At 40.1% G+C, this 12,500-nt stretch overlaps 2 protein-coding genes across 6 annotated transcripts in view; one reads left to right on the top strand and one right to left on the bottom strand.

Annotated features, from left to right (window-relative positions):
• LOC145499844 (uncharacterized) overlaps window positions 1–6,048 on the bottom strand; it is a 6,096-nt gene extending 48 nt beyond the window's left edge. The window contains exons 1-4 of one of the 3 annotated variants that reach the window (XM_081479371.1): window positions 5,329–6,048; window positions 3,303–3,397; window positions 1,111–1,485; window positions 1–416 (exon numbers count right to left, since the gene is read on the bottom strand). The exon at window positions 1–416 is cut by the window's left edge and continues 48 nt beyond it. In XM_081479371.1, coding sequence (XP_081335497.1) covers window positions 226–416; window positions 1,111–1,485; window positions 3,303–3,378 — 642 coding nt within the window. In that variant the 5' untranslated portion in view covers window positions 3,379–3,397; window positions 5,329–6,048 and the 3' untranslated portion in view covers window positions 1–225. The remainder of the gene's footprint in view (window positions 417–1,110; window positions 1,486–3,302; window positions 3,398–5,328) is intronic. The other 2 variants (XM_081479373.1, XM_081479372.1) reach the window with 2 other exon arrangements.
• Window positions 6,049–6,767: 719 nt separating this feature from the next.
• LOC145499914 (uncharacterized) overlaps window positions 6,768–12,500 on the top strand; it is a 15,318-nt gene continuing 9,585 nt past the window's right edge. The window contains exons 1-2 of one of the 3 annotated variants that reach the window (XM_081479430.1): window positions 6,768–6,968; window positions 9,655–9,737. In XM_081479430.1, the coding sequence (XP_081335556.1) occupies window positions 9,674–9,737 (64 nt within the window). In that variant the 5' untranslated portion in view covers window positions 6,768–6,968; window positions 9,655–9,673. Of the gene's footprint in view, window positions 6,969–8,679; window positions 9,738–12,500 lie in introns of those variants that run through there. The other 2 variants (XM_081479432.1, XM_081479431.1) reach the window with 2 other exon arrangements.

The following is a 12,500-nucleotide window of genomic DNA, read 5'->3' as shown; positions in this document are numbered from 1 at the left end:
TCGTGATTTCGTTTTCCCAGTTTGCCTGCCTCATTCACTAAAAAACGTCTATCTCATGCAAAGAGCAAAGAGATACAATTAAGAGAAGCGTAAGCAGCCTTTTATTGTCATTGATCAGATTACATCAGAGAAAAGATAATTCCTCATGAATTAATTTAATTGCACTTTCATTGGCTTCAGCTCTGACTGCTGTACTGTAATGCAATATAGAGTAAGTTGATGGTTTCAGATAGTGGCAACAGCATTTCCGTGACTATCAGTGGACATAAAACAAACAAATTGATAGTTGCCCATATTGGCATTCCTTGGATCAGTGATGTCTTTGGCGACGTTATCATGTTTTACCACACGGGTTTGGCCAGGTTTATGAGACCATTTGCCGTCGCTATCGAGGCGGTACCAGTGGTAATCCGTACCTAACCGAAAAGACAGAACGAATGAACGGAACGTTACTGTCACTGGAATGGGAGGAAAGAATTGCCTTAAGCTTATGTACCGTCTTAAGGTATACGAGAAACTTGGGAATGAAAGAAGAATTAGAGGATATATAAAAATCGCTAGCTTTGATGTCATAATGATGAATTTTCTGTCCAAATCAAGCATGGAAATTTGCTCCTCTCTGTGAGTCTTTATTGGTGTGTCTTACTATCTAGTGGCTGAACATTGTATACTTGTCTACCTGTCTGTTACTCTGACAGTCAGATGTCACTCTGCGTGTCGGATTTTCTGTTCCACGTAATTTTTTCTCCAGTGCGTTCCTTCTAGATACAGTCAATAACATAAAATGAGAAGATTCGATTTGCTTACTAAACGGGTCAACAACTAGTGCCACCAGGTGACGTGGTCCATTAGGGACTCTAGGCATGCGGTTTTGAACAAAGAGACCTTGGGGAGTTCGAGGAACGTTCACGACTTGCAAACCATCATTTACTGCAGCAGCTTGCACCGCTGCTGCGTTGAACACCACATTATACTGATTCAAATTTGCAATTTAGCCTTGTGCAAGGGCAAACGCTCTCCCCGGTTGTGCAAGGGTACCAGTGGCTCTGTCATTTGCTTTGTTGTAGCAATTGTTATTTAACAATCTACCAAAGTTGCCATTCTATGAACTTGGAAAATAGTCGGGTGCAAAGCGTTTTGTGACTTGCAGTTCTGCGGAGACCTTTCCTTTCTTGATCTCCTCCGAAACGCTCTTCAGTGTGGCTCTTGGTATGGTGCCCTTTGGCATGGTCGTCAGTAGAAGTTGCTGGAGAGGCACTGTGTTTGGGCCAACAATTAGATCCCATTCCTTCTTCATTGTATCTTGAACTAGGAATCCTTTGTAGCCCAACCGTGCTGGCATATCTTCAGGTTGGTAGGTAAGCTTGGCAGTTTTCGCTTTCTGTAATTGTGCAACTATTTTCTTGTAACTTGGATCAGTCGACAGAATCGTCCACTTTGGATCAGGACGGCCAGAAAACACAACCAAGGTTACGGTGAAGTCACCTGGAAGATTTAAAGCAGAAAACATTCAGCTTGGAATTTAGCCAGCTGGTCCACGCCTCGTCCGCAATACTACTCGATATCTCATTGCATTACTATTTGAATGTCTGATAATCAAAAACCAAAGAAAATAACCATTTATCTAACGGCGTTACTAAGTGCATATAAATGATTATTAAAAACTGGAGAACTAGATAACACATTTTCAGAAAATTGATTAGCTTAGCGGCCTTAGGATATCGGCCATTATCAGGGTATGCCCCCCTCCCCCCCCCCCTCCCCCAGATAGCGGTCATGAAATCACCCGCTAAGTAGATGTCTTTTTGTTTTGTTTTTTTTTTTTAAATGAAATCAGCAGGACCTTGCAATAGCTTTTTGGACATGGGATGAGCTTGCAGGATATAGGATGATTAAAGGCATCTCGACGCTACGAGCCTCGTTGATTGTCAAATCATTCCGTATCCGTTCTCGTAGAATAAATAGGGACTTCAAGATACGCTACGGCGAGGTGCTACTACGGCTACTTTGGCCGTGAGGGACTAGGCTGACAACGGTGTTTTACCCGCCAAACTCAAATGATTAAGATTTTGCTGTACGGCAACGGCGTGTGCAGTCTCTACGTGTCTTTACAAAAATGGCTAATTTCAAGGAAACCAGAGACCATTCTACTTTCACACGAAATAGGCTTGATTAATGACAATGATTTCCTTCTCCTGTATTCGTCTTACATCTCCCAGAACTCAGATTTGCCTTTTAGAACTTGATAGAACCGCCTGTAATTCCAACCACCAAAAAAAAAAAAAAAAAAACTAAATAAAAATATAAACTCTGATATAAAAAAGTTCGATTTCAACACGGACAGGTTGTTCGTACAACGATTAGCCCGAAAAATACAAAACTTTCGATTATAATAAAATACATTTTGAACAGTAATAAACAATTATAGCTCAGATTGGAACATACGAAGCTTTCTTATAAACGGCTGTTCGGCCCGATACTAATATGACTGAATTGATCCTCTCGCGATAGGTGTTAAAATCGTTCAAATTTTCTGTACAAATGACAAAGAAACAATGATCTTAGAACTGATTTTTATGACTGAGAACTTTATTTTCAAACTAGGCTGATCAAAGAGTGCAAAAAGCGTTAAAATGAGAAGTAAAAAGCAGGCTTATACTCACGTAGTGAAGCCGAAGTACGTGAAACCAGGCACTTTCTCGTAGTAGAAAGCAAGGCTACGGCGGGAAAGCCGTACTGGTACGCGTGTCATAACGTCACCGGAAGTGATCTTCACTATCTGCCGCCGTACTACAGCCTAGCCGTACTATATCTTAAAGTCCTCATTGCCAGTGTATTTACCACGGCATGTAGATCTAATTACGGACAGTGCAAATAACTCAAAGAAACATTACAAACTCAAGATTTCTTTGAAAGTAATTTGCAGCTGGCAAGGAGGCTTACAAGCCAGCTATTTGCAAGACGTGGGCGTCAATTTAAGGAAGAGACTACAGTGAAACGATTCCATTTGGTGGTCAGAGGAGGGACTTGACCCCGGGATTTACGGATTGTAAAGCCCGCGGTGCCCCTGAACATTCGGCCACCCCGCCTCCCTAAAGAAGAAATCAGTGGCACTCATTACAAGAGACATCAACTCAACTGCAGATGGCTTTATTGTAAACAGACTACTAAGCTCATTAAATTACGCCTCTTTAGACATAACAAGGTACAGTCAAACATATCTAAAAGACAACTATTAAATAAACACGATGCTTCTCATGACACAGTGGGTTATAGATTCTAACATAGCGAGTTCAAGAAACCTGACAGCTGACCTGAGGCTCCATCAGGAAGGTAGATTTGCAGCAAGGCAATTGTGACAGCAATGTAGATCAGCATATCTCAAAATAAATCCCTGCTGTGAGGAGAGAATGTTTGAAATTACGTTCAAGAGGATGATACACAATTCTGTAACTACAAACAGAAGCAGTTGTACAGTTACAAACAATGAATTCCTCCCGATTATTCTTTTATTATTCTGCTATTCAAAAGCCGATGAGTTGACATTTGTTAAGTAAGTGAAGAGTTAGTAATAAGTGATGGTGAAAAGGTTTCATCTCTTAGCCACCACGTCTTGAAAGGCGTCGTTCGTAAGATTTTAATAAAAATAGCTCGAACCAAGTTGGACCCAAGTTGTACAGTATCGCGTTACACTGAAAATCATTTCTGCCTAACTTTGCCTCACGGCTCTCTTGCATGGATGAGTGCCGGCATTTACCTAGCAAAATGTAGTTCCAACCAGTTAGAAGGGCCGGTCATTTGAATGTTCGGGTCAGTTAATTGAGTTAACAGGAAGGAATCGCGATAGGCTACTGAGCTCGGACTGAACTTTAATAACTTTTCATAAACATTTATCTTCAACTTAATCCAGTTGGGTTAATTCCATTCTTTTACAGCCTAGTGTTAGATTCTTTGTACGTACATTTTTTCCGTTTTGCTATAAACAGAAATTTAGGGATCTCGTTGTGGTGTGCTAGTTCTAAGCCCGGTCGCAAATATCCGTTTGGGAAGACAAAGTGATCGATTCGGGTCTCTTTCATCAAGTTTTCCCATCCTCATTCCCAGGGTCTCTCCTCTTCAGGTGAAGAGGAGAGACCTTGGGAACGAGGTTGCAAACTTTCCTTGCTAACTGGATAACAATTTGCTAGTTTCAACTTACGCTAAAACTCGAAAAGTCAGGAATCTCTTTTTTCCCGTAGTCTCTATTGTAGTACTTTAACCTTTGATAACATCAAGTAACTGACTTACTTTGTGAGGAACACTTGGCTTCAGTTGCTGGAAGGCACTTTTCACCGAAATGAATTGGTTTTTATGAACTTACGTGAACGTGAAATGATTACCTTTTTTAATAAATTATTTTATTGTTCAAAGCCCGATTAAGCTAATCCTGGATTAACGTAAACTATGACTGATTTGAGTTTAATTAATAACCAATAACAAATCTTCGAAAATCTTTTTATTCCTCAGGTTTGACTAAGACTTTTCTTTACCTTAAGTTTCAGACTAGCCTTGATAAACATTTTTTAGAAACGAGATGAAAACCTCGGTTGACTTTTAATCGGGGATTAGCGTCAATCGGCTTTCGAACAACCAGGTCCAGGAAAACAAATCCAGGAAAACCTAGTCGACAGTCTTGAGCTGATGGTCAGAGAAGGAATTTGCTAGTCTTTCATGCACTTGAATGGGATGTTTCATTTTATATTTGGTACAGGATATTCATTCTCTTGTTTGTCATTTTTGTAACCGCATTTTTTCCTCTTGTTCGTAAATATTGCTTGTAACCACTACTCGTCTCGACTCTTGCTCTGGCTAACTGCGGGCAGTGCACAATTCTTGTAAGATTTATGTCAAGAATCCATGAAATGAACTGATTTTTTGATAGCTTTAAAATTATTGCTACGTTCGTGCTGTACTGTTCGATTAAATACGCTCGGGAATACGTTATTCTAAAGATGCGTTGGCCCTAAACCGTCGAGCGTTTCCTATCAAACAAATTTCATTTGATGTGCAGTAACTTAGATCCTAGATATAAAAGGTAAGATTCTGTAGCAGAATATTTATGATAAAGAGAAATCAAGAAATGATGCTTATTCCCCAAACGTGATGCAATGCATTAAAGGATTCTTCCGAAAGGCATTTGAATAAAAACTGACTTTCTTTTTTCAAAAGGGCAAGGATCTGCTTCTCAAACAAAATGGGTCGAATATAATTTCAGTTTACAAGTTATTTAGAGACACGGAAAGAGTAGATTAGGCCAAAACTGTTACATAGCAAACGTAGTGAACTCACTTTCCTTCGAAGCCTTTCGCCTTTCTCTAATGTTGCTCGGGCGCCGAGAGTCTTAAAAGTTATCAGTTTTTTTAGTTGACAATCGTTTATATGAGGCCAAGTGCCTTACTTATTATTTATCGCGGCAAAATGCCTTCTCCTCTCTTCCTCCCGAACCTGATCTTAACAAGCAAATATTCATCTCGTTTAATAATAAACAAGCCAAATGACTAGCAGATGTTTTTAAGTGCTTCACGTGTTTGAGACCTGTAAATTGCATGGATACTGAGATCGTTGTAGGCTTTGTTTAATTCTACATCTTCTTTTTAAGTCTCTAAAAGGCCGTAAAAGTGGGTTAATTAAATTGTGAACTGGTACCAGTAAACTAAGTTGCCTCTTTTTCTTTTCTTTTTGCTTTCTTTTTCTTAGGCTTTTTTATTTCTTTTCTTGTTTTACGACCCGGGGTTTCATATCCTCGTGTCCTAATGACAATTATTGCCTTCTTGATTTGAATATCTAGAAACGTGTTTTTTTTCCTTTTACTACTGTGCCAGTTATTCAAACTATTTAATCCATCCTAAGTTAACACAAAGCTATCGCGTTTTAAACATCATGGATGTATGTTCGGCTTGCGATTCATGTCCGGCAGAACCTCTGCATTTTGACATTGACTTCTGTTACACTCTTCTAATCGGTGAAAGAATTTTTGAAAAGAAATACCTAACTTCGCATTTTATCTTGGAGAGGTATTAATACGAACGTACTTTTCCTTGACTCTCACCAGGAAGGCACGCGCAGACCAAGTTGTAATTATCATTTGTGGCAAAAATCAGCCGTTACTTATCAGTTATATTTAGTAGACTGGTCAGTTTTAGATCGCAATCAAAGCAAAGTGGATACTGACTTCCAAAAAGTTTCATTTTATATCCATCACATAGGCTCATCGCTAGAGAGTATTCGTCTTCATTTATCATCCATCATTGTTCATAGGTAATGAATGAATGAATAAATGCTTTATTTAACGTGGATATACGCTTAGCTTGAGAGCTAGTTTACAGGTATTCCACCTAATAACTAATGAGAACCTAACAACTAAACAACGCTAATATCACAATTCATTAGGTAAAAATCACAAATTAAATACTGATTAAAACTGTTCAAACCTATTTTTACAATATTTCCGCCGCAGTCAAAATACTATTAAAACTAACGTCACAAATTTACTAACCCCCGAAATTTAGCGATCTAATTCTGTTTACTATTTCATTGGTGTCTACTTTTATTCTAATGTAATTTGATAGTTCATTCCATTTCTTGGGTGCAAAATATCTCCATGACTTGAGTCCATATTTGGATGTAGAAGCTGTAGAATTAAACAAAGCGTAGAACGATTTCAGTATCCATGCAATTTACAGGTCTCGAACACGTGAAGCACTTAAAAACATCTGCTAGTCATTTGGCTTGTCTATTATTAAACGAGATGAATATTTGTTTGTTATGATCAGGTTCGGGAGGAAGAGAGGAGAAGGCATTTTGCCGCGATAAATAATAAGTAAGGCACTTGGCCTCATATAAACGATTGTCAACTAAAAAAACTGATAACTTTTAAGACTCTCGGCGCCCGAGCAACATTAGAGAAAGGCGAAAGGCTTCGAAGGAAAGTGAGTTCACTACGTTTGCTATGTAACAGTTTTGGCCTAATCTACTCTTTCCGTGTCTCTAAATAACTTGTAAACTGAAATTATATTCGACCCATTTTGTTTGAGAAGCAGATCCTTGCCCTTTTGAAAAAAGAAAGTCAGTTTTTATTCAAATGCCTTTCGGAAGAATCCTTTAATGCATTGCATCACGTTTGGGGAATAAGCATCATTTCTTGATTTCTCTTTATCATAAATATTCTGCTACAGAATCTTACCTTTTATATCTAGGATCTAAGTTACTGCACATCAAATGAAATTTGTTTGATAGGAAACGCTCGACGGTTTAGGGCCAACGCATCTTTAGAATAACGTATTCCCGAGCGTATTTAATCGAACAGTACAGCACGAACGTAGCAATAATTTTAAAGCTATCAACAAATCGGTTCATTTCATGGATTCTTGACATAAATCTTACAAGAATTGTGCACTGCCCGCAGTTAGCCAGAGCAAGAGTCGAGACGAGTAGTGGTTACAAGCAATATTTACGAACAAGAGGAAAAAATGCGGTTACAAAAATGACAAACAAGAGAATGAATATCCTGTACCAAATATAAAATGAAACATCCCATTCAAATGCATGAAAGACTAGCAAATTCCTTCTCTGACCATCAGCTCAAGACTGTCGGCTAGGTTTTCCTGGATTTGTTTTCCTGGGCCCGGTTGTTCGAAAGCCGATTAACGCTAATCCCCGATTAAAAGTCAACCGAGGTTTTCATCTCGTTTCTAAAAAATGTTTATCAAGGCTAGTCTGAAGCTTAAGGTAAAGAAAAGTCTTAGTCAAACCTGAGGAATAAAAAGATTTTCGAAGATTCGTTATTGGTTATTAATTAAACTCAAATCAGTCATAGTTTACGTTAATCCAGGATTAGCTTAATCGGGCTTTGAACAAAACCGGGCACTGGGCAGTATTTTGTGAAACTCCCCACCGTTCATAAGTTATCATACGATCACCAACTGATGACCCATTTGGTTCCCTTTTAACAAGTCAGTGAACGCTACCCATGGTTTTCAACCGACTTACGACCTGATTGAAAAAGCTGCTCAACCAAACCAACCAAAAACATTTGGTCCAAATAGAACACGATGCTAGTTATATTTTGCTATTGACCAGTTGAGCCATATATAATCGCACAACAGCAGAGGCGAAAGCCATTAGTCGACTGTTTCGTTAAGCGCCGGTTGCCGTTGAAGCATGTCGAACAGCTATTGTTACACCCTCAACTCGTGACTCCCTGCTAATTATATTCGTAACGTGAGAAGTCTCTAAAAGGCTGTCAAGTTAAAAGTGGCTAAACTAAAATTGTGAACTGGTACCAGTAGTTAAACTAAGTTGCCGTTTTCTCCATTTTGCTTTACGATTATTTAATTTGCTTGTCAATGGTCTCATCTTTGGGGTAAAAAAAGTCCATAAAGAAATTTGAAAGAATATAATTTTCCAGCCCTTACGACAATCTTGGACTTCTTGGACAGAATGCCTAAATAAAGGTTTATTCTACTGCGCCGTTTAGTCAAGCTATGCAAGCCATGCCAGGCTAATACAAAGTTACCGTCAACATTGAGTCCATTTTGAGTATCATGGTTGTATATCTCCCAAATCACGGCGGTGCAAGTAACGGGTTCTGGAACTGGAGTCGATTCTCTTCTTCTAATTATTAATGAAAAAAGGTAACCATTTCACGTTCACGTAAGTTCATAAAAACCAATTCATTTCGGTGAAAAGTGCCTTCCAGCAACTGAAGCCAAGTGTTCCTCACAAAGTAAGTCAGTTACTTGATGTTATCAAAGGTTAAAGTACTACAATAGAGACTACGGGAAAAAAGAGATTCCTGACTTTTCGAGTTTTAGCGTAAGTTGAAACTAGCAAATTGTTATCCAGTTAGCAAGGAAAGTTTGCAACCTCGTTCCCAAGGTCTCTCCTCTTCACCTGAAGAGGAGAGACCCTGGGAATGAGGATGGGAAAACTTGATGAAAGAGACCCGAATCGATCACTTTGTCTTCCCAAACGGATATTTGCGACCGGGCTTAGAACTAGCACACCACAACGAGATCCCTAAATTTCTGTTTATAGCAAAACGGAAAAAATGTACGTACAAAGAATCTAACACTAGGCTGTAAAAGAATGGAATTAACCCAACTGGATTAAGTTGAAGATAAATGTTTATGAAAAGTTATTAAAGTTCAGTCCGAGCTCAGTAGCCTATCGCGATTCCTTCCTGTTAACTCAATTAACTGACCCGAACATTCAAATGACCGGCCCTTCTAACTGGTTGGAACTACATTTTGCTAGGTAAATGCCGGCACTCATCCATGCAAGAGAGCCGTGAGGCAAAGTTAGGCAGAAATGATTTTCAGTGTAACGCGATACTGTACAACTTGGGTCCAACTTGGTTCGAGCTATTTTTATTAAAATCTTACGAACGACGCCTTTCAAGACGTGGTGGCTAAGAGATGAAACCTTTTCACCATCACTTATTACTAACTCTTCACTTACTTAACAAATGTCAACTCATCGGCTTTTGAATAGCAGAATAATAAAAGAATAATCGGGAGGAATTCATTGTTTGTAACTGTACAACTGCTTCTGTTTGTAGTTACAGAATTGTGTATCATCCTCTTGAACGTAATTTCAAACATTCTCTCCTCACAGCAGGGATTTATTTTGAGATATGCTGATCTACATTGCTGTCACAATTGCCTTGCTGCAAATCTACCTTCCTGATGGAGCCTCAGGTCAGCTGTCAGGTTTCTTGAACTCGCTATGTTAGAATCTATAACCCACTGTGTCATGAGAAGCATCGTGTTTATTTAATAGTTATCTTCTAGATATGTTTGACTGTACCTTGTTATGTCTAAAGAGACGTAATTTAATGAGCTTAGTAGTCTGTTTACAATATAGCCTTTTGCAGTTGAGTTGATGTGTGATGTAATGAGTGCCACTGATTTCTTCTTTAGGGAGGCGGGGTGGCCGAATGTTCAGGGGCACCGCGGGCTTTACAATCCGTAAATCCCGGGTTCAAGTCCCCCCTCTGTAATGATATGTACTTCAAATGCACTTCCGGGGACGTAATCAGCATGTGAACCATCATGTTTTGTGATCTTTTGTATGTAGTTCCCGCCTTGTTCTTTAGATATTAAAAGCAAGTAAGAAGCGACATCGCCTCCTTTATGGCTCGCGGCTATTACATGGTGTCAGAAGTAAACCAAAAACCTCGGAAACATGGCGTTAAGCGGCATCGAATGTCCGGTTATGCAGTGCTGAAAGAAAACTGGCGACGTTTCAAGCAACACGTCGAGCTGATGTTTACAGGACCTCTCAAATCCAGAACAGAAGAGGAGAAATGCAGCTATTTGCTCATCTGGGTCGGTCAGAAAGGAAGGGATATCTAGAACACGTGGTCTGACATCTCCACGGTGACCGTAAGAAATTAGGAGCGTTTTGAGAGTCACGTAAGTCCCAAAGCAAATCCTGTTTTCCCCAGGTTAAAATTCCACAGTCGAGTCCAAGACTGATCAGAAACGGCAGAGAAATTCATGACGGCATTACGAATTCTAGCTCAAGATTGCGATTTCAAAGACCCAGAAGAAATGATATAAGAGACCGAATAGTCTTCGGAACAAACTCACTCAAAGTCAGAGAAAAGTTAATTTCAAAGGAAGCCAAGCTCACGCTGAATAAAGCTGTAGAGACTGTAAGGTCACACGAGTCCTCTCAAGCCCAGCTCACAACCATGGCAGCTGAAACCACATATGGGTCCATATACTTAGTACAGAGACGAAACCAAGAGAAAGGGACACAGGATACCCAACACAAAATCACCCTCCACCAAATCAGCCATCTCCATCTTTCAAGCCTACCAAAGGAATGAAAACTTGTGGGAACTGTGGTCGCGCTCACAACACGTCAGCCAAATACCCAGCACGCGGCCAGACATGCCTCTACTGTAAGAAATTAAACCACTTTGCAGAAGTATGTCAATCCAAGGCCCGCAGACAACGGATTCACGCCATAGAAGATTCAGGAGATTCAGCAGCTCCAACACCCTTCGAATCCATTGTTTTTGAATCAGTCACAATAGCAAATTTAACACATGGGTCACCAGAGTCTAGTCGAGATGAAGTATTTGTATCCATTCAAGTAAACCTGGCACAGAGCAATAACAGGAAGAGCACACTAAGAGCCAAGCTTGACACTGGGGCGCAGGGCAACATACTACCCATGAGGCTTTACCGTGAGATGTACCCACATCAAGTAGACAACAATGGTAAACTCAAACCCAATGCACTGTTGTCCTCGAATGTTGTGCTTACTGCCTACGGAGGCTCGCAAATTAAACACCATGGCATAGTCACCATACCCTGCACTTATAAGAAAGAGAGCACATTCGCACCCTTTTAAGTCACTGACATCCCAGGTCCCGCAATCATTGGCCTACCTACCTCCACTGACCTGAATCTGCTACAGTTCAATTGTGCTATACAGACACAACATCCCCACACCAGCAGCGATGGATGCCTAAAGGACAAGACTCCTGAGCAAGCCAAGGAAACCATCCTGATAAGAGACAAGCAAGATCTGATTACACAATACCCTGAGTGTTTTAATGGCATCGGGAAGTGTCAAGGAGAATACCACATTACAGTCGACCCCAGTGTTCCACCAGTGATTCATCCTCCACGACGCGTTCCAATCAGCCTCAAGGACGACATCAAAAGTGAATTAGATGATATGGTCAAGAATGGCATCATCACAAAACTTGAGGAAGGTGAGTCCACACCCTGGGTTAACAGTCTAGTCTACCGACGGAAACAAAATGGGAGGTTGAGACTTTGCTTGGACCCCAAAGATCTCAACGCAGCCATCCAGAGAGAACACCATGTCACCCCCACACTAGAAGAGATCCTACCCAAATTGACCGGAGCTACAGTTTTCTCCATTGTTGATGTTAAGAGCCAGTGCCCATAACTATGGACCAAACAACGGCACAAGTCGAAAAATCGATTTTGCTCATTTTTTGCCCATAGATTGGCCCTAGCTAGTAAACAAACGGACCATAGTTAGTTTCTGCTAATGCAGCTTTTTGGGGGAGAAAATTGCGAAAAACGATTTCGCCCCGATTGAGCTCAAAATCTACTTCCTGTTATGCTAAATTTTCTGAAAATTTGATTGCTTTGCGCGTCGCACAGCAGCCACTTGAGAATCTTTCAATGGTCTTTACATTCAGCTCAGGTCTTCATGGTATGACTGAGCGAAAAATAAAATAAATCGAGGTTTCTTTTGAGCCCGAAACGAGATCGAACAGAAACGCAAAATATTACGATGTGTTGCAAACGAATTATAGCACTAAAATATCGCCATATTTTTCTATGGGCTATAACTTTAAATACCATAAAAACACTTTCTACGGATTAAGTGTACACCCACCTGTTTGAAAATCAAAAAACATCTCTGGGCAAATGGTTTTAAGTCGCCCGCCTTAGCCTGTGCTTCTCATA

This window comes from Orbicella franksi, chromosome 10 (genome assembly GCF_964199315.1).
Source record: "Orbicella franksi chromosome 10, jaOrbFran1.1, whole genome shotgun sequence".
NCBI classification, from domain to species: domain Eukaryota; kingdom Metazoa; phylum Cnidaria; class Anthozoa; order Scleractinia; family Merulinidae; genus Orbicella; species Orbicella franksi.
Note: the sequence above shows the minus strand (reverse complement) of the source record. Positions and strands in the feature narration are given on the sequence as shown.